A 21840-nucleotide genomic window follows, 5' to 3' on the forward strand; every position below is an offset into this window, starting at 1 on the left:
TGGCCGGAGATATTGATATATATATATATATAGAGAGAATGAATCACAGGTAGACTACTTTCGCTAGAGAGAGGTTTCCTTTTAACCTATAACTTCACGGACGTCGACGCTGTTTTAAGATGTATTCATGGACCGCACAAAGAAACACGTACGAATTCGCAGATATTATTTGGTACCCATTAAAGCATACAGCTATGTACAGATCGATATACATGATGACAATCTTCCCTTAAAACGTCACTGGAAATGGGGTTTACGAATTCATCGATGGATCGGGTTTCATGAGTCAAAGCCAGTTGATCTCCAAATCAATAAGAGCAACAGGTAAATTAAATCATGGCTCCTTTAGTACTTCGCATTTTGTCCTAAATAAATAGTTGTACGTCTAGAATAAAAAGTACTAGGGACTGGCCGTAGCTTAAAAATGCAAAGATAACATTGGAGAATACACGAAATATGAAGGGAAAATATGCATTACTAGCTGCTACCATATACAATTATATAATTAGGGCTCTAAAAGGAACTACTCGCCAATTGATTGAAGATTGGCCTAATCTTCACTGGCCGTTATCCGGTAATTGGTCATGATCAGGGCAAAATTCAAACTTCAGGTTCCTGTTAGTATTCACCAAGCGCAGATATTACAACCGCGTGCATGCGCTTGAGAAGTATATAATAATAGGGATCCAAGAATCAATGCGCTTTTCTAATTTGACGAGACGAAAGCAATATTCCCTGCGCAAAATTTTGGAGACTTTATTCGTGATGTGAAAAAACTGAGGGACCTACAATCAAAGATCAGTTTCTGCGGGGTGGATATCTATAACGGGTTCTTATAAGTACATTTTATCAAGTCTTCCGGCCGGGGCATATGATCTTGGCCAATCTGAGGACTCTGTGCAGGGAGCTGACTTCTACTGTTATTGTGCTAATTAATGATGATCTGCATTCAGGTACTCCAAGAACGAACCAACTACGTACGTACTAAGATGTTTGGGAAGAAGAACTGGAGCAAATTAATGGCATTCTTTAACACTGGGGCTAAGGCCTAAGCCACATGATTGGGCTAAAAATAGGAACCTGATTCTTAAATGTTCAGCATGCAGAAGTATCCTAATTTTAACAACTTCATTGCTGCGAGAAATTAAACAGCTATGATGTTTTAAAGTGAATAGTCGACGGATGATGAGATGCCATTTGGGAAGGTGGCCGCAGAAGCTGCGCGCTAGGTGACGGTTGTGCTTAATTAGAGGGACAATGCATATGTTGCGAAGACCGCCAGTATTGCAGCCCGCCCAGAAGAAGGCCGATATTTCTGCCAATTAACAAGCTATAGGCTGACCTTGTACGTTTACAAGAAAGCTAGAGTTTGTAGGTATTCTCGCCGTCTTCTTCAACTTAATTCATGAATATAGATTGTCTCGATCGTACGTTGGTCTTTATAATTAATTTATATTTCTGCCAACAGAAGAACGAGTAGAAAAATGCACAGCTAGGGAAGATGGATTAAAAAAATCGACAAATATGATAAACTTGATTTACGCACTGGGCGTTACGACCAATACCCAAGGAATATCATACGTTTCGATATAAACTATATATATATATATACACATACCATGACCTAGCTAGCAAGTGTCATTTTTGAAAGGGAGCATTCTTTTAATTTTTTTAAAAATATTGTGTATGATGATCATCACATGATCGATCCTATTGCAGTAGGGACGACCGATCGATGATATCTCTTGATAGAATTAATCAAATAGCAGGGAGTAGGCCCCAAAACCACATGAATTTTCGTTACTTTGATATAGGCAGAGATCATGAAGCAATTTAAGCAAATCTAATTACCTTTATGCAGCACCCAACAAAAGGCTTCAGAATCAAGTCGGTGTCTTTGCTAGCTGTATCTGACACCTCCATCGGTACTGAAGTCTGGCTCCGGCCAACCCCAAGATAACATCCACGTACGTACAACACCACCTCCAGCAAGCACACGCGCATTTAAATATATATATATATATATACATACATATATATTTATATGATCTGGGCATGCACTACTAATTAATTACGGCTGAGGTACTAAATGAGATTACAAAGCAGGCTACTTCATGACTGGAATTAATGTACGGATTGAGTGTGGCGGAGGGAGAATATCATGTTTGGCGCCTTCGATCTCGACTGGGTGCATGGCGGTGGAAATATTATTAATAAGAGTAATAACTAGCTGCAGTACTATTTATTATATATATATATATAGTACCCATGGCCGATCAGTCATTGTCAAACATTGACGGCAGGTTACAATTACAGCGAGCAAGCACCACAATTAAGTACTGTAAAATTAAGTAGCATTGATCTGTCGACGTCGTTAATTAGGAAGTTAGTGTGTGTCGATCACGACTCAGTAATAATACTTGAGGAGATCAGTGATGATCAACTAGCGAGATGATGAAGAAGAAGAAGATGATCAAGCAGTAATGTCCTTGATCATGAGGTGGTTTCCAGCTTGCCGGCCCATGAATGACGGAGCGATCGAGCTGGGAGGGGATCGAAGAAAGCTAATTAATTACAGTCTTATATATATATATGGGGTTTGTTCTTAATTAATTTCTGGTTTTAATAGTATAGGTTTGTGGGTTTGCCACTACCAAAAACATTAATGCCGCTAACTAAAATATTGAGACACAAATAAAAAAAGTAGTAAAAGGCTAAAAGTAGTTCTTAGTTACTAATAAATATAGAACGCATGAAATAGATGTAGTGGACAATTAACCCAATTGGAGAAACAATAGGTATTGACCAGCGCTTGCTTCATATATATATATATATATAGATATATAGTACAGATCTAGGATGATGATGATGATGATGATGTTGGTCATGTAGATTCTTATGATCATGATATATGGCTTAATTTGTTTCACATGTATGCATAATGGCATTCTGTGCAGAGATTCTGTACTGCAGAGCTGTCTTCCAAACAACCCTTAATTAACTTGAAATATATTGTGTTCTAACGCATGCATGGTTCATCCATTTATTCCGCAGGTCGAGACGTTTTTTTTTTTTTTTTTTTTTTTTTTCTTTTTGGTCTGCAGGTTCAGTTTCCCAAAACCCAGAAATATGATTCAAGCTAGTTATTTAACCCCCATTATCCATGACATCGACAACAAAAAGAAAGAAGACAAAGATTAATGCATGAGACTATAATCTAAAGACAAAAATCATGATCAAACACAAGTATATATGTACAATTTTCGATGAGTTCCAAGAATTAGAAGATGATGATCGGCCCGTTTACTGTTTAGTGAATCGAAATGTCACAGACTAGATCTTCATAATTTTCACAGATGCAAAGCAAAAAACTGGAATTTATATATATATATATATATATATATATCTTCATGATATATCTAAGAGAATTAATTAGTTTTTCATGTAATAATATGGACGGATAAAACTAAATTAAACTACATGATCTCCAATTTCTGTATATATGCCTAAACAATGAGAAACTAATTAAGCAGCAGCAGCGCTCTAGCAATTTATATCTCTCTAATATATATTGGTATAACAATATATACCAATTTCTAATTAAAAGAAATTATAAAGTACTATATATATATTTATGCAGACAACACTGATGATCTCTTACATATTATATATTCCTTCTGAAATGGCCTTCTTTCTCTTCCCAGCAATCAATCCAACCAAGGCCGCCTCCGGCATCCGTTTATGAATATTGTACGTACGTACGTACGTAGTACCAGGACATATATATGAGATAAACAGTACCATTTTTATCTCAAGGGGGGAAAATACATCCAACAATATTAATCCGACCTTCAACAAAACCATATCTAGGTTGAAATCAGAGAAAGACAAAGTGATCAAGGGGGGCAAAAGGTCCAAAACGAAACAAGAAGTGTCACGCGCGGCGGAGCGCCCTATAACAGGACTGGAGTACTTCATTATAAGCAGCTGATCGATCATCGAATCGCTAGCTGTAAATTATATATATATATATAGATAATGCAAAACCTAAGTATTCGTTCATTTTATGACCATTAATTCGGCCGTACTGCTCTCTTAATTTCATAATTAGTCGATATTATGATCCTCGGGCACTTGATCTGAACGTCCCGTCCAAATCAAAGCGCATTTAGTACTTTAAATAAAAAAAGTTCATCATGGTCATGGATCTGATGCTTATATCTTCTTGATCTTCTCCTCCTCCTCCTCAAAAGAAAACCGTTTATTTGAAAGCTAGCATATATCATCTCAAAAATAAATTAGAGGTAAACCCATTTGAAGTATTATCAGGTAAATCTCGTAGTTCATGAAAATATGAGAGAGAGAGAGAGAGAGAGAGAGAGAGAGAGAGAGAGAGAGAGAGAGAGAGAGATATGTAGAGAGAGAGAATATGTAGATTTGGTGATGGGTAGATCTCGATCCACAGGAGTTAATTTTGTCATTGGCTACTGGTGCCAATTAGATATATAGACTAACCTAATAATTATAATGGAAAACAACAGCAACTATATATATAATAAAATACCACCGGATTACCTGTACGATCTGTATATATGCTGCAGCTAGCGGTACGCTTGGCCCCCATAGCCATAGGGCAGCTAGGGGCGACGAGGCAATAGCAAAGCCGAAGCCTCGTGCTCATGCATTGTATATATATATATATATATATATATAAGAGGTCCTACGATCAAATTATATAATATTTCCATACCATTTGGAGTACTATTATTCGAATTTTAAGATCTATAATGAAAAAGAAATATGTACATAAAATAAATCTATTAAATATTTAATACTTTATAAGATTCATACGGCTACAATAATTTGATAGTTCAAAATATCAATTTTAAATGTTTGCTGTGTAAGGTAAACATTTTAGGTTGAGAGTATATTAATTAGGAAGAAAAACTCATTGGCGACTGATTCGGGTCTCTTTAAATATTCTCGTGTCAGCAAATTACTTTTTGCTACTGTTTTATCCATTAAATTCTATGCAACAGAAATCTTCATTAATATAATAAAATCAACATGAGACAGTACTCATGATCATCTTGTCTGTGATATTTTATAAGTCGTGTTCCAACTCATTACCATAAAATCAACAAATCTTCCCTTTTAGCTTGGTCTTGGAACCATATAAAACTACAAAAGAAGTAATATCAACAAGAAATTATTGACTTATGAGTGGTGACACCCCCTTGGGTTTATCTTGATACATGCATTCAAGTACTATCTTAACTAATGCCCCACCGTCTTCGTTTCCATGCATTCCTAGTACTTGATCTTGTTCACTGATGGGCACGGGTTGAATTGAAACAAAAGTACCCATGAATGAGCCCTTCCTACATCTTAAGGGCAATTACGAGGATTGTGCTTTAACCATCAAATACAATGATGAACAGAGGATTGGGGTATATGTACGTATGTGCAGGCCTTTAACTTACACCAGTGCGTCTTTCGCAGCTTCAATTTGGACATGGAAAATGACAAAGACAACCTTAAGTCAAAGAATCAGAGTTCCTGAATCAAGATCTGCTTCTAGGAGAAATATGATTTGCATTTGTTGTCTTATCCTCAGATATTCTCAATTTACAGCAGCTGCCTAGACATTGAAGACTTCACCTGCTGTATAAAAAATTAAACCACAACCTGTAATGTCAGCTGAAAGATGAGAAGTATTTTAACCAATGAAGACAATAAGAGTTTCTGAAGTACTACCAATATGGATTTCAGGAACTCTGCCACATCACTCAATGATGTACACGTTCTTTTACAGTGGTGTGCTTCAGATTCCTATGTCGCTTGCGGCCATCCGACTTAATTATGCTACGCCTGCTTTGTGAAGGAGTCACCTTTCTAAGTTTAAGGTCTTCACCCCTAATCATGTAAGTATTTCCAGCTCCTGGCATGATAAAATCAGCCGGATTTCTATTAATACTGCAGATTTCAGACAGAGAACTGCTTTTTGGATGCTGAGTTGAATTGTCCATTCCATGATGCTGCAATGCAAAAACAGTAGAATCGGAAGCATCAAGAAGTCTTTTCTGCATACTATGGACGGGAATAGCTCCATGATTTGTGCCTAAACTTCCAGTGGGGAATACAAATTTTTCTGGTCTACGACCTCTACCCTGTGTGGCTGAATTAGAGCTTTTCTTCCTGTCTCTCTCTCTTGACTTCAAGCCAACTTGACTCGTAAGATTAGAACCCCTTTGGAAACCTTTTTCTTCTTGAAAATTAGAAGCAGATGCAGCCACTGTTGGAATACAATGAAAACAGCCATGGGCCTTCTCTGAAAAGTGACTTTTACTGCAATAAACGGATGGTGGCTGTTTCATGGAATCCAGTGTCTTATATCCACCAATCTCCATTCTGGGAAGCTCCTTAGACTTAGGATCATGAGGAAAGGAAGGTCCCTTAGGGAACTTTGGTGTTCCGCCCATATTGAACGTAGGACCTGACCGCATCCCTGCATCCATGAGGCTGAGCAAATGCATTGCTGGTATGGTTTCATTAGAATACAGATCTAATGACCCCATCAAACTTTGAGGATGCCCCATTCCATTAAGTTTGCAAGCTAATGGGTACTCTGCATTATTCCTACTGAAAGTTTCTGAACCACAGCTAATATTGTGCTTCTCAAGACCTGTAGCATTTAGATTAAAACACTTCAGGTCATGTTTGAAGTTCATACCCCCCTTATGCAGTGAATCTGGACACTGAGAAAGCATATCTATGTTAGTAGACTGAGCTACACCCTTTTGAGGCAGGTTATATCCAAAAGGGGATTGATTTGTAATCATGGTTGGCCAAAGATGTACTGCTGTTTCATTCTGTTGTGCAGCTGTCTGGTGTGTGTTACATCCTCCCAGGGCCTGCAAAGTAGCATGAGATGGCCCGTGCCCCACCATAGCCGCATTCCAGTTGCAATTCTGACCACTACTGTGTCTGCTGGGATCGGTCACAGAAGATTGGACTCCGCTTGATGGCTTCTTTTGACACTGAGCAAAAGTCCTAAACCCTATAGGAGGGGTCGGAGTTTGATCCAGCTGACTCGCATTCAGGTGGTTCCTATCCATATGAGAAAAGAAATCAAATGGCTTCTGTTTGGTGGTTCCCACATTTTGGCCTGTTGTTATTATGCCATTCCTTCCATTTCTAGCCTGGTATTTTTGCTTGCGAGTAATTTCCAGTAGCCTCAACTCGTCATTGCCATATGTGTTAGTACAATCCGTCATCTGACTATTTATTGCATCACTGGTTATTTCTAACAACCCTTTCTTATTTTCAGCATCAGGAAGACACCTCTCATGGGAATTTCGGTTCATCTTTGTCAGGAGCTCTACAATTTCCATCGGTATATCATCTAAAGGTCCCTGCTCAGACACTTTGTCAGCCTTTTGGTCACTATTTTTTTCCCCAACAGCTGTATATTCCTTGGCTTTATGAGCTTTGTCTATGTTGCTTGCACCAGAACAATTCTGCAAAAGGAAAATTAAAAAAATTATTTCCTCCATACAAGCTATATTCTGAAGCACTACAAATATTATCAATAGACACAAAGATGAAGTAAATACCAGAAAATGAGAAGCATTTCTTCACAGAAGTGTGTGAATCACATGACCTTGTACAACAATGACAAGCAATACATAGGCAAATAAATAGGCCACCCACAGCAGAAAACTATGCATAATCTGATCGTATTATCACCAAATGTTGCATTATGCCATATCATCATATCAAGAACTAAGAAAAAAAATGGATGCTTTAACACAGATAAGAAAATTTGGGTCTGCACTCAGACAGTCATCTTTAAACACCTCATCAGGACATATAAGATCCAAACTTAACACAGGTAATGACCGTTTGAACAAAACATAGAAGATTGACACCTTGATCTATTATGAATTAGGTATGAAATTCGCTGGAGATTGCAATTAGGTGAAATGAAATAATTTCCATCACTTAAAAAGGCATAAGAAAGAAAGAAGAAGAGATCACAATTTGCCGGATTCTTCTAAAACTGTTCAACTCTATGTTGTTATGACATGCACCTAATGATTTGTATGACTAGAAAGGTGTTGAGTAATGAAACATTCGGACACCAATATCATTATATGTACTGTACATTTCCTAGTATATACGGTCTGGCCATTTTCAAACTCTTCTTGAGGTGCCTGTGGTCCCATATGTCCTTGCAAAAAGTTTGACCCTGCTCAAGATGAGAGTTGAAAATTCATCAGTGATTAAGTTGCTGAGTTTGGTCGACCCAGGCTCTGTTGAATTAAGCAAGAGATGGGCCAATCATGGAAGGGAAGAGAACAGATACAGCAGCAGGAAAGTATACTTAGATACGGAAAGAGGTAAAGGGGTAAGTGGCTGGTTTCTTTGATACTTTGAGATCAATTGAAAGACCCAGGCCACAATAGCAAACTGAACATTGAACATTGCATTTAAATAACAGTAAACACAAGTCAGAACTCTTGATCTTAGGAGGTTAAAAGAACGCCTCCAGACCAAGGAGCCTGAAATAATGGCAAATGTAAAAATCCCAAAACATGATTAAGTGCCAATGATAATCAGAATCGAGAGTGATTTGTGAACAGCATAATAATTAACTCAAGACCCGATTGCAGCTCCAAATGGCACAATCAGAAAGATAAGTCTACAAAATAAAAAGCATATATATATATATATATCCATGTAATGAAAGCAATGGAGATAGTGATAAAAATCAAATACATACCCTTTGGTGAATTCGAGAACACCCCCTATCCTCAACCTGAGAGAGGCAATTTTGCATCTCATTCAGGAAAGGCATTTTAAAGGCAGTCATCTCATTACTGACTTCGCAATTTACACCTTTTCCTGAAAAGGTGGCTGGTGGAGATTTTGATGGAACCCTTTGATCTCTAAAATTGTTAACCTCTAAATTTTTCCTCATAACCTGATCTACCTTGGGACTGACCTCTTGCCAAGATGGAAAGGAAGATAGCCCGCCTTCAACCCGAGGAATAAATTCTTTGTCAAATCTTGGAGTGGCCGAAAAGCTATTAAGTGAAAGACGCAGCTCTTTTTCAGCAAGTGAATCTTGTGTTGATTGAAACAGATTTGTTACAGATCCAGTTTGCATGATATCTACATTTCCCCTTGAAATTGAATCATTTTTTAGCACCCCATCGTTCCATGGAAAGAGTGAAGCTTGGCCTCCATCAGCTTGTGAACTTTTGTTTTTCTTATGGCACAGATTAGGTTTTCTCTCCATTCTTAGAGCAGGAAAAGGAAAAGGATCCATTTGTCTGCTTTTGAATGCATTGTGAGTTAATCCAAAAGAAACATTGCCAGTAGCATTTCTGTCACTTGTATGCTGAATTTTGTCCTGAATTTCCTTTTGCACAGTTACTTGTGGTGGCGCCAATGACACACATGCGTCAACAACTTGGATTTTTTTATTTTTCTTCTTAGCTATGGTAGGACTTCTATGCTTTATACCTTTACTTGAATGGCTCTTCAGATCAGTTTTTAAACCCATTCCTGCAATTGCCTCTTGAGATTCATTACCCACAGTTGCATCAGTTGTTTCTGAATCTCCCTTCCATATCTGAACTTTTTTATGCAAATAATTTGGAGATGGAATTTCTGGAGGTCTCCACTCTTCATCCTGAGGTAACTTCCTTTTCGTAGTCTGACTAGAACCCCTTTTAGTGTTTCCTTGAATGGCCACCAGACCTTGAGGAACAGAGAGCATATCTAACCTTTCAAATGCTTCTGGGGTCCTGTTGGATGGAAAATTATCTGCATCAATCAGACCACTCTTTGCATCACCATTTTCACCCAGCAAGTCAGTCAGTAGACGGTGCTTTCGAGTTTTTCTACGATGCAAAGAACATGATTTGTCTAAATGATGGTCTAGAGGATCATCATCAACCATTATTTCAACACTTTCAGATGATTCATAACTAAACTCATCCAACTCGCGAGATGAATGTACAGTTGTATGAGCTTTGACGACAGTAGGTGCCTCAGTGACCATACTGCCCAACCCAAGTGTCTGATAGGCTTTTGTTACCTTTATGTGTTGGTCATCTGGAGAATTTTGTGTTCCTGTCTGATAATGTTTGGCAGAATCCTTAATCATGCATTTGAGGTTCCAATCAGAAACTTCATGACTCCCACTGCCTGGATCATCAAATTCTATGGATCCATTACATTTTAACTTGAGAGCCACTGTTTCAGAAAGAAGCAACCTTAATTAGTTTGATAAATATGCCATGTAAATTTTGATTGCGTGGTTCCCACTTCATAGTAAAATTACCTGTGTCATTTGTATGCCTTTCTTGTATTACGCTTGAATTAACTTCTGGGGCGGCACTTGTTAATTTGAGGATTTCCTGGTTAAGATTTTCTTCTGAACCAATGTCATGCCCTGGAGAAAACATAGGAAATGAACCAAACGCCAGCTAGTGTATAACAGAAATAAGATGGATTGAAGTGTACCTATAATGGTGCCGTGTACAACTTCAACTTTCTTCTGTTTCTTATCACTACATAGTAGAAGATGGTTGTCGTTGCTTGGTTTGGTAGAAGTATTGGCAACAACTGATGTTTTTCCACCGAGAACTGGCTTGGGAGCTTGCTGAAAACCTGGCAGAAGCATTGCAGCACTAGCCACATGGGAACAATTGCTATTGGAGCCACATTTGGTACCACAAGAATTAAAGAGTTTTCCATAATCTTTTGCAGCAGCTCTGGCAGCAACCTTATTCAGACAATTTTGACAATGCCACCATCTGAATTTTGGAACCTCTAAAGGGGGAAGAAAAGATGTTTGCTCCTCAGACTCAGTCTGATCAACCTCTAAAGAAAAAGGGCAACATATCTTCCAATCTTTTTTCCGAATCTCGGAGACATATCCGCTGAATTCAAATGGACACACGTTATAAGGAAAACTCCTAAAGAGAGAATCCAGAAGCCAAATAAAAACAAACTACTAATTTTTGGGAAGCAACTCTCAGATAATCATCACCAAATCAGATATCAGATCAAATCATCTCCCCCACCAAAATAAAGATCTACAAATTGTACCATTAATTCAAATACATTTTTTTTTTTTTTTTTAAGATTGGCAACTTAGTAGTCCCATAAATTCTTCATGCCACTCCATGCTGCTATTGGTTAGCCAAACTTCAAATGTTGCTTTCCCTTCCCCACACACCACCCCCCCCCCCCCCCCCCCCCCGGCCCCCGCGGGGCGAAACCGCCTATAATTTTTGTTTAAATTAGCAATATTCCAGTGTATAAAGACGTAAAGTAATACAAGAGATAGAAACTGCAATTGCAGACAACTCTCAAGTCTGGTTCTCATAAGGTACGTGCATATTGAAAGTTTAAATAGCCATTGATATTTCTTGAAAATAATTAAAAGTGAAGCAAGTTTAACATTCTTTGTGACCTAGGAAGCAACAACTCCATCAGCATATAATATAGCATGCCAACCACACAAGTCCCATAAGAAAGGGAAAAAAAAAAAAAAAAAAAGATTAAACATTAATATACATAGAGTTAAAATTCTGCAAGATTATTACATTACAAGGTCGATCAAGGCTTACCGTATAGAAAAATGCTCGCACTTTCCAGCATCACTATTATCCTTAGCAGTGCCGAGATCTATTGATATAGAGTCAATTTGAATAAAAGATCCCTCAGCCTTGGAGAGTACAGTATTAGAATTGCTCTTATAAAGGTTCTCCTCCTCCACAATACTCCTCTCCATGTTAGTGAATAACCACAGCACGCAAATACACGATTTCCTATGCAAAATAATAATAATAACTGAATGGCATCAATCAATATAATATGCTGAAAGTAATCCTTATCAAACTCCAAAATTAAGATATAGGGTTAATATAAGTGATTGAAACACAAAGACTTCAAATTTCTAAGGTACATATCACAGGATCTGAAGTAGAGTCCCAAACCAACAGATTAGGGTTTTGCACACCCACTAAGAAATCAACAGTAGACAAAAAAATTCCATGTCGAAATGGTTATAGAATGAGTGAGAAGCTAAAAACACTATATGCAGTGATCATTTGGCGCAAAAGATAACAACTTCTGGAAATATATACAAGTATATGACATATTCGGGTAAGAAATTAATAAATTTTAAACCCTAGTTTTCCTATCCATAAAAATAAAAAAAACCATAAAGATGTATGTAGTCTCTAATTTCGCGCTTCTCCGAAAATTAACGAATCAAGTAGTTAACCCATCCACACAAGGTTCAAAGCAAAACATAAGCCAATACCCATAAGACAATTAAAGCACGCATTAGGGTTTTGTCTTTGTGAATTTCAGACATATCTCCCAACATCAAGAAAAGCTGCGTCGATGTACCAAGATAGGTAGGAATTTCCACAAACCCACCTTTAGTTTCTACAAATCAAACAACAAAACCATTTACAAAAACTCAGCAATTAATATTTTTTGTATTTAATTGCTTACCCATTTCACCGTTAGGGAACAGCTAGCGTAACTTATTATCCAGAAAATCAATCAAAATAAACATAAACTATCACAAAAGTGCTCAGATTCATCCCCAAACAAAACCCAGATAAGAAAACAAAAAGTAAAGGCCGGACTTAACGTCCTACACACAGTGAAATGACCTAAATATCTCAGACAACCCATCTCGACCTCAGCTAAAACTCGTGCCGATCAAAACCAAACCAAACAGCGACTTGCAAACCAGATCAGTAAAGAGAAATTGAGGCATCAAACCCACCTTTAACTCAATCGACAACTAGCAAGGACGATACCCCATCTGTCTTGCTCCGAATATTCTCCACGGCGCATCGAAGAAATGGTACTAAAAGATAGAGCATTTGAAGAAGAAGAAGAGGGACTCAGCTTCGCGATGGGATTCGAAGCTCGCTGAGTAGAATTTGACCGCGAACTTTGGAGAAACCCTAGAGAGAGCAACAGAGGTTTTCGATTCTTTAGCGCGAGAGAGAGAGAGAGAGAGAGTGTGTGTTTTTATCCTTTGCCCTTGAACTGAGGTTTGTTGTATTAAAATCATCCATGCCTTGACATGTCACAGCGACACATACATACATATAAACATAATAAATAAATAAATAAATAACAAAGTTAAATTCGAGAGAGACTGAGAAGGAAAGTGAGGAGAGAGACTGTTTCCAACCAATGGGAGATCTACATGTGGTGAGAAGGTGCGGTTCTTATCACAAACCATTATATAATATTGTTGTGATACAGGAAAGGAAACCCTAGAGAGGAACACTGTTAAAAAAGAATACAGTGTACTTCAAAAAAAAAAAACAACCATAAAAAAAAAAAGTAAGTACTATGTACTGTTCCTCCACCTACGCGTTGTTTACACGCTCTGTTAGGAGGACAGTCATTTCTTTATTTGTGCCTGTCGTGTCAAGTAGGGCTGAAGATGCCCATGCCTTTGCACATAAACTAGTTGTGATTGGTGCGTGTGATGCACATGCCTTACAGGAGTTCGTAGTAGATTGCCTTGTTTGAAACCCTAGGTTTCTCTGATGTGTAATGAAGATGGTATCTAACCCTAGCAAATTATAAATGTTTAACCCTAATACTACTGAGAGTAATCCCTCTGTTTAATTACTTATAGAAGTCCCAGTTCAGAAAAAGCTGTTAAAAATTAATAGGCTGAAGAAGAGGAAAGAAGAGTGATATAAACTTTAACATACAAATTTTTGGAACAGTTAGGGCATATATATAAATAATATTTATAATAATTGGTAAGTCATGTAATAATATATATATGTAAATAATACACATGCAAGTTATTAATGTTGAGGTTGTCTGGTTTAAATTTTTAATGTTGTTGTTCCCTATATATAGCTTGTTGCAAGATGACCACAAAAAATTAAAATCCCTGCAGGCCACCACTATCTTATAAATTAAAGACCACAAATTCATAAGAAGATCATTTAATATGGATTGAGTACATGAATCTGCATGAAGCAGCCGTTCATGGCGCCCAGGGAACCACAAATTCGAGGGATATTCTAAAATAATCAATAAAAGTTAACAAATTAAGCAGTCCAGTGTATAGTAAATAGAAACCCTAGCTATAAAGCATGCATATATAAGGCCGGGACCTTATAATTCCCTGCGGCCACTTTTGTTTAATTTCGACGTTACATGGTGATCATCGATCCATGGGTACTGATCATGAGTTTACCCAATGGGATCTTTGTACGCAATTGCCAATTGGTTTTCTTTTCTTTTCTTTTCTTTTTTATTCCAGGCCGGATTTAAACAGAGATCGATCTGTACGTGTTGAATTTTTACACTGAAATAAGATCACACGAATCTTCAGAATATTTAAAAATCTCAAGCTAGGCTGAAATGGGATCGATACTAATTCAGTAGTACCCCTCTCATTGAGAGGGCCCGTACTCATGACGCTTCAGAATTTCTTTAGTCAAGCATCTATATAGATCCAAAAGATCTCTTAAGGAATTGTACGTGAGTGAGGTATTTATCAATTAAAGTGCTTCCATGACGACCCCTATATATATATAGATATAGATATCCCTGTCACCCAGTAGAGATCACGTTTCTAAGGTTGATATGCTTACAGCTTAGAGATACATATATAATCTGCACACACGTACGCATGATCGATACACACGACACACACACATGTATTATATGTATGTAATTACCCATCACGTACGAGCTAGCTAGCTATAGCTAGGATAAAATACACTGAGCATATTGCATATTAATTAATACAATTTTATCCTAGTATTTAGCAATTGTAAATTAGGTGATTATTTCAATGATGTATCAGCTTCAAGTCAAATACAAAATATTAGCAGTGCAGTTAATTGCTAGCTAGCTAATGATTCAGAAACTTTTTATCTTCTACAAAGTTGCAAATTAAACATGTAAAGCACGCATGCATCACCGCCTACGTACTTTATATATTAAAAAATTGCCGCCCCCCACCCAGAACTCCCAGATTTTTATTTAATTAATTTCTAATATGACTGATCGAAACTCGAAGTAATTATTAATTAAAGGATATTTCTAGAGTTTCTTGAACATGACTTTCTAGTACTGTATCTCCCCGCGCGTCCAGGTAAGTGATTTGCCTGCCAGCTTTGAGATTCAAGCAAGCAGATCGAATGCGTTTTCTTATTCAAAGTTCGTGAATTTAAACAATCAACTCAATCCAAAAAATATTTGATTTCCAACTAGGACTTGGAGTACTACGTACGTTGTTGGCCAATTAATTGCCTGGTTATCTCCACCTCAGACGTCCTCCCGCTTGCTCTAATATTATACGTACCCAGATAATCTAATTTGCTAGCTGAAATATCTGCATATATATATATATATAATATATACATGGCATCTTGTTTTTTAATTGCCCAGGCTCATTTTCTTCGTAGAATTAATTCATGAACTGATCACTCATGTTAATTAGCAGTACTCGATCGATGCATACCTACATACGTGCATGGGCCCCCAAGAATCTTTTGTGCAGAAATTAATGGCCCTAGCTTACTGCATGCGTATTATGCATATATATATATATATATATGTAATTGATGGATACGTACGTTTTGCATGCACTTAATTAATTTGTTAGTAAAGGTTTCCTTTCACATATATAGTGCATTCCTCAAAATCTCAAAAGGGAACATATATATATATATACATGATTGCGAATGCATGTATATGATACTGAGTTTAACAAAGATAAATTAAGTACATGTCATGTTGCGATATATCGTACGTGGAACATCTGCGCCTGCACTAGGCCAGAGGCCCAGACCCTATATATTTTCATGTACTTATCGATGCCCTATATATTCATATTCAAAGACCCTATCATATTCGATTACAAATGGATAAATGGATTTAAAGTTTTTTGTCATATATATATATATATATATATATATAATATCATAAATTTCCTTTGCAAATGGATCAAGTACTTAATTATCAGGCTAGGCCCTTTTCCCATTGTTCACGAGTTGAATGGATAAAGATATTTTATGACAGAATTAAAAAAAAAAAAAAAAAAAAACAATATGACCTGATCTAGCACCAAACTATAGTCTATATATAGCTGAAATGGCAATGATTAGCCATCATTAATTTGCTTTGCATTTTTAGAATATACGAGTGGTAGGTGCCCCTTCCATTGGATCGAGACACACTTTGCAAAGTAAGAGGCCGGGATCAGTTTGAGCAACGTACCCAACAAATTGAATGAAATAAAGCCATGTGGGAGCTAGCTTATTAATATAAGACAAAGAAAGATAGCTAATCAAGAAACGAACCCGGTAATTTCACCAATATTCTTTGGGCAACCAACCCCCGAAATATTAATATATACAGATCATCGACATAACATTAATATAGAACAACATGAAAATAGTGAACATCCATACATATATATAGAAGAAATTCATATTATATATATATATATATATATATATGTCTTGTACTCGATCCTAGTAGCACTGCAAATTAATTAAAGACGTACAGTTTATGATCATCAGGCAGATCTATTAATTGTGCATTTCTTTATTTAATTTAGTAGTAATGGCACGTTTTGGATGCCCAAGATCATGGCCTTGATCTATATATAGAGAAGAATAATGGCACAGATCTATAGTACCCTATTCATGCCTAACGTATATAGTACATGCTCTATGCATGCATGATGCATGCATATATAATATTAACTGTTTCGAATCATGTACATGTCTAAGGTTAATCATAACCTACATGTGTTTTTCACGAATAATATAGGACATGGACCCGCGTCATTCAAGGCTTTTTGGCTATTTGTAAAACTCCTTATCATGTGCTGGCCGGTAGCTTTTGAAACTCATCCATCGAGATTCAGACTTTTGGACCCTTACAAATTGAATTTTTCGTACATGTGTTTGGACGTAACTGGTTGATCATATCGCCAGTACTGCATTCGATCGAGGAAATGATCGATACTCTGTAATGGATGATGTAAATGATGTAGATTTTTTTTTTTTTCCCCTTAAATCCGCTATTAATTTTTTCCTCAACCACCGACAATTTTGGCCTTGTTGTTGTTTTTTTTTTTTTTTTTTTTCCTTGTTTGCGCTGCGAAAATCCAATTATTTATTTATCCTGCTGGCCTCATGCTTTTCATTATTTTCGATCTTTTCCAGCTTTGGCCAAACTTTTTGTTCCAAAGACTCTACTAGTAGTCTTTCAGTGGTCTTATTAGTTTCATCAGCAGTTCCGAAGTATGCATTGTTAATTTCAACCATTAATGGAATGATCAGGATCGATTTAATTAATTATTTTACGAAGGGAAAGATCATCACACTACAAGAAAAACGTATTCGTTTTCTTCGGAAATAGTCATTTTGATTGTAAAATTTTAATCGCAAAAATTCGTTTTTCTTGTAGTGTCATATATAGGCCGACTATGAAACTTTGAAAAGTAAAATAATCGTGAACTGATTAATTTTGTAATAATGAGTGGTAAAGACCTTGGGTTTAGGGGTATGCTTTCCTAAGTCTAAGGTTCAAATCATTCCCTTAAGTGCAAACAATTTTTAAAATCATCGGATTGAATAATTTTTTTCTTGAATTACCTAATGTGTACTTGTGAAAAACTCCTAATCAAGAACTTGTGCACCCTCGAAATTAGTTAATATGTTGTTTCTAAATACCCATTGCTAATAAAAAATATAGTCAATATTAAAAGATCAAGTAATTGATACAAGGACTGATACTTTCTTTTTTCCCCTGTATGTTCTTTTCTTTTTAGTTTGGTTCGTATCGTTGATCTAGGGGTAATTATATATAAAATGAGACTGAGAAAAATTCAATAGAATTGATCATGAAGAAACTAATTCAAAAAAATAAGTACTAATTAACGCGTCCGGCCATGTTTTATTTTCCTGGCATATAATCTCATGCATGCGTTCATTAATAGCTAAAAAATATTAAAAATAATTAGGTTTAAATTACGTATAAGATATTGAGAATTGATACTTTATTATTATATTGATATAAAAAAAATATTGGGTTTTACGCACACGTAGAACAAAATATTGAGCAGTACTACTACTACGTACGTACGTGCGTATTAATTAAGATCGTGTTATTTACACATATATACTCATTATATATATATATATATATATATATATCAGCAAAAGATAATTACTTAATTTTTTGTTTGATATATTTAACGTATGGGCTCTACCAAGTTCGATTAATTTAGTCTTAAAAAAATACAATGGTGTTTTTCAAAGAGAAAAATATATCAATGAGGCAAAATTTAAAAAGTTTCATCATCAATTGATCATCAGTTAGTAGTTGGTCATGATCAGAATTTATTAATTAAGAAGTATATATATATAAACATCAGTAGAACCGATATTGCTGATCCCCGAGGTGGGCCAGTCAACATGAAAGATATCCTCGCCCGATTCCGCCATGTACATTTATAACAAATTAATAATAGGTCCCTAGCTAGTTACATGTTTTTATCTTCTCTGTAACTTTTCCCAATACTGGCAATACGTTAAAGCTGATCACCTCTGATCTACCTAACATGTTATATGGTACAGATCATCATCATCAATATTATTCTCTTATGCCAACTACTTTCATCATTGATTTCAATATTAATATTAATTAAGGTTTCTTGCATGTATATATCATGTGTTTTCAGATAACTTATAGCTAGGCTTTAGCAATATTGACTATTCTTTCTTCACAATATCCCTAGCTATATATATATATATATATTCCACAAAATAATATTTCTGGAATTTTCTTATCGGTAGTACTGATCTCTCTCTCTCTCTCTCTCTCTCTCTCTCTCTCTCTCTCTCTCTCTCTCTCTCTCTATATATATATATATATATATATTCAGCATGCCTTATTCGGAATAGAGACCCTGATAATAATGTTGATAAGATCATGATCAGGAAATATTCACTAAATATTTTGGGAAAGCAGATCGATCGGAATGAGTGAATGAGATTTGATCATGTGAAGGAAGCAGTACATCATGCAAAGGGCATGCCATGCATGGTGCGTCAGACGCGGAGGCAGACCATATTATATATATATATATATATATGATAATCACTTGTAAACGTAACATTCTTGATCATGATCTACTTCACCGCAAATATATATAATTAATTAATATAAGTAATACTATTTCCACAAAGAAACAATTAACATGATTATCATGCTGCATGCTAGCTAGCTAGTAACGATAAGTACTATTAATATACTTAATTTTGGTCATGATGATGATTGACTTCTGTCAAAGTTCCTCGATTGACAAAAACACAGGCCATTAGCAACATGAAGCTGCTAGCTAGCTAGCTAGGTTTTTAATCACAAAATTAATTTAAAACAATAAAACATAAATACGAAATCTACGTAAAAATAAAATTAATTTTTTAATAATAAATTTTACTATTTTTCAAAACAAACTCAATATTACTCGGCGCACATAATCATATATATATATATATATATATACCGCCTGTGGGAGCTGTGGGGTACGTAATGATATATAGATGAGCATGGCAGCATGGTACTTCAACAAATTAATATATAATTTGCTTCTTAATTTGAGAGCCAGGAGCAGAGAGGCGGCCGTACGTTGGTGCGTTGGATTGCGACCAGGCATAAACGAAAATAGTTGAGGATATATACCATGCATATATAGATGAAGAGGCATTAATAGCACTGCTTCGAGACGAATCTATTTCAAAGAAGTACTTAAATGTGTTGTTCATTTCATTTTATACATATAAATACATATTTATATATATATAGTACGCAGCTAGCTAGCCTGCGACGCGTTGGCCGGAATAATGAGATATTGGATATATAGTTTTGGTGTTAGTGGTTGTGAACAAGGAGGGCATATGTATTGGGGGAGATAATAGATAGTTGTGTTTGTGAACTGGGAAGAGTTATTACAATTATGTTTATAATCATATTTATAGTGGAGGTTGCGGGGAACAATTAGAAGGTTTGGGAAAATAGCAAGCCCAGGGGTTTTTGAGCTTATAATTTGTTTGCATACTCTTTTTTAAAAAGTGAGTAAATCTACCATCCACATGAAAAAATTATTTTTTATATTTTTAAATAGAGCACACGAAAAGTGCACACTTTAAGACTATAATTTATATGTAACATTACCATATATATATATATATATATGTGTGTGTGTGTGTGTCTATTGATCACCATGATTTACTCCATCATCTATTGAAAAAGATAAAACCCTACTTTATATATGGGAAAGGACAAGCATGAGTAGTGGCCTGAAAATAGCAAAACGCACATTATGTTTAGTTGGACTAAAGATATATAATGTGTCTTGCTCGCTATGATGACCACTTAAAAAGAAATTGGTTAATTATATATATATATATATATATATATATATTATATTCGATCAATAAAATTAAATTTGAAAAGAAATTTGTCAACTATGAAAGCAGTTCATCCAATCCATATGGATAGATACTTTAATACTAATATTTTCGGGAAAAAAGTTTAGAATATTCTTAAAAGAATTTATTCCGACATTGAAGAAATAGTCTTAAATTCAATGATAGAACATATATAGTTTTTGTCATATATATATATTCGTTAAGTTCCACTATCCAATCATACGAGTAGATCGAAGAGCTGTCTTCTTATATAATGTTATAATGTCGTACGTACTGATCATTCACTCATGAGAAAAACAATTTTTTTACCTCATCCGCATTTTAATAGTTAAAATATATGAGAGATGCGCGCATGACTTGAGTCAATTTTAAGATGTATATGTAATCTAATATCTCTTATTTAATGGATCCACTTTTTAACTTCTCCATAATTTCCGATCGAGTTTGGATTCTTATATCGAGAGTACTTGAGAATAATTAATTTTTTTCAATTAAAATCAAAGGAAGGCGTGGCGTGTTCTCTCAAAATCTCAATAAATTGATTACAAGTTAATTTATAAGACTTTTTATAAATTAAAGATTAAAAAAAATTAATTTGACCTTTTTATTTATAATTTTACTCCATAGTTTTATATTTATTTATGAATAATAATCGGTTTATTACTCTCTTACCACTTTTTTATTACTTTTTTTTTATTTTTTTTTGTTTACTTAATAGTTAAGAAAATGATTATTAATAAAAATGTATATTTTTTTAATTTTTATCTAATGATTAAAAATATTTAAAAATAATAATAATTAAAAAAATTAAAATCACAAATATACCAGAATAATAAAAGAGTGATAAAAATAATAATAGGTGTATCATCTTTTATTTATTCCGTCCATTCAAGAGATAGTCAAAGTTCTTGGTCGAGTCAAACACTTCCAAATTCCAATTCGTTCAAAATTGTCATTATTTCTGTTTTATTTGAAGACCTAGCGTCCATCAAAAACTGCCTTGTCTAATCACCTATTTTATTTGGTATTTATACTTTCCGTCAATTCACAACCCGAGTCAAGTCAGAATCCATTCCAACCGTACACGTGTACAACTAACTATAACCCACAGCCCTCTCGGGCTCCATTACGGCGTTACCGCCAAATTCCTTCCTGTCCCGTTCCTGGGAAAAAAAGCCTCCATCTCTAAAATCCAACGGCTACCGACTCCTCGTCTCTCTTTTATGAAATATCAGCCGTCAACGAATTGTTTTAGTTTCATCCGTCTGATCGCCCACTCTTGCTATCGTACCGTATAATATTATCT

The 21840-nt window shown here is 35.5% G+C and overlaps 1 protein-coding gene across 4 annotated transcripts; it reads right to left on the minus strand.

Annotated features, from left to right (window-relative positions):
- Window positions 1-5012: 5012 nt before the first annotated feature.
- On the minus strand, window positions 5013-13134 carry LOC122315778 (protein EMBRYONIC FLOWER 1). Of its 4 annotated transcripts, none has more exons than XM_043131930.1 (8): window positions 12824-13134; window positions 11649-11849; window positions 10537-10955; window positions 10355-10465; window positions 8786-10266; window positions 8168-8251; window positions 5758-7520; window positions 5013-5661 (listed from the first exon to the last, which is right to left on the minus strand). In XM_043131930.1, the coding sequence occupies exons 2-7, from the start codon at window positions 11810-11812 to the stop codon at window positions 5790-5792; spliced, it is 3990 nt and encodes a 1329-aa protein (XP_042987864.1). In that variant the 5' UTR covers window positions 11813-11849; window positions 12824-13134; the 3' UTR covers window positions 5013-5661; window positions 5758-5789. The 4 variants fall into 4 exon arrangements, with proteins under 4 accessions (XP_042987864.1, XP_042987862.1, XP_042987863.1 ...); XM_043131928.1 differs by having other exon boundaries at window positions 5013-5664; window positions 12824-13133; XM_043131929.1 differs by having other exon boundaries at window positions 5013-5664; window positions 11649-11871; window positions 12824-13133.
- Between the last annotated feature and the right edge of the window lie 8706 nt (window positions 13135-21840).

Source organism: Carya illinoinensis, chromosome 7 (genome assembly GCF_018687715.1).
Source record: "Carya illinoinensis cultivar Pawnee chromosome 7, C.illinoinensisPawnee_v1, whole genome shotgun sequence".
Classification (NCBI taxonomy): Eukaryota; Viridiplantae; Streptophyta; class Magnoliopsida; order Fagales; family Juglandaceae; genus Carya; species Carya illinoinensis.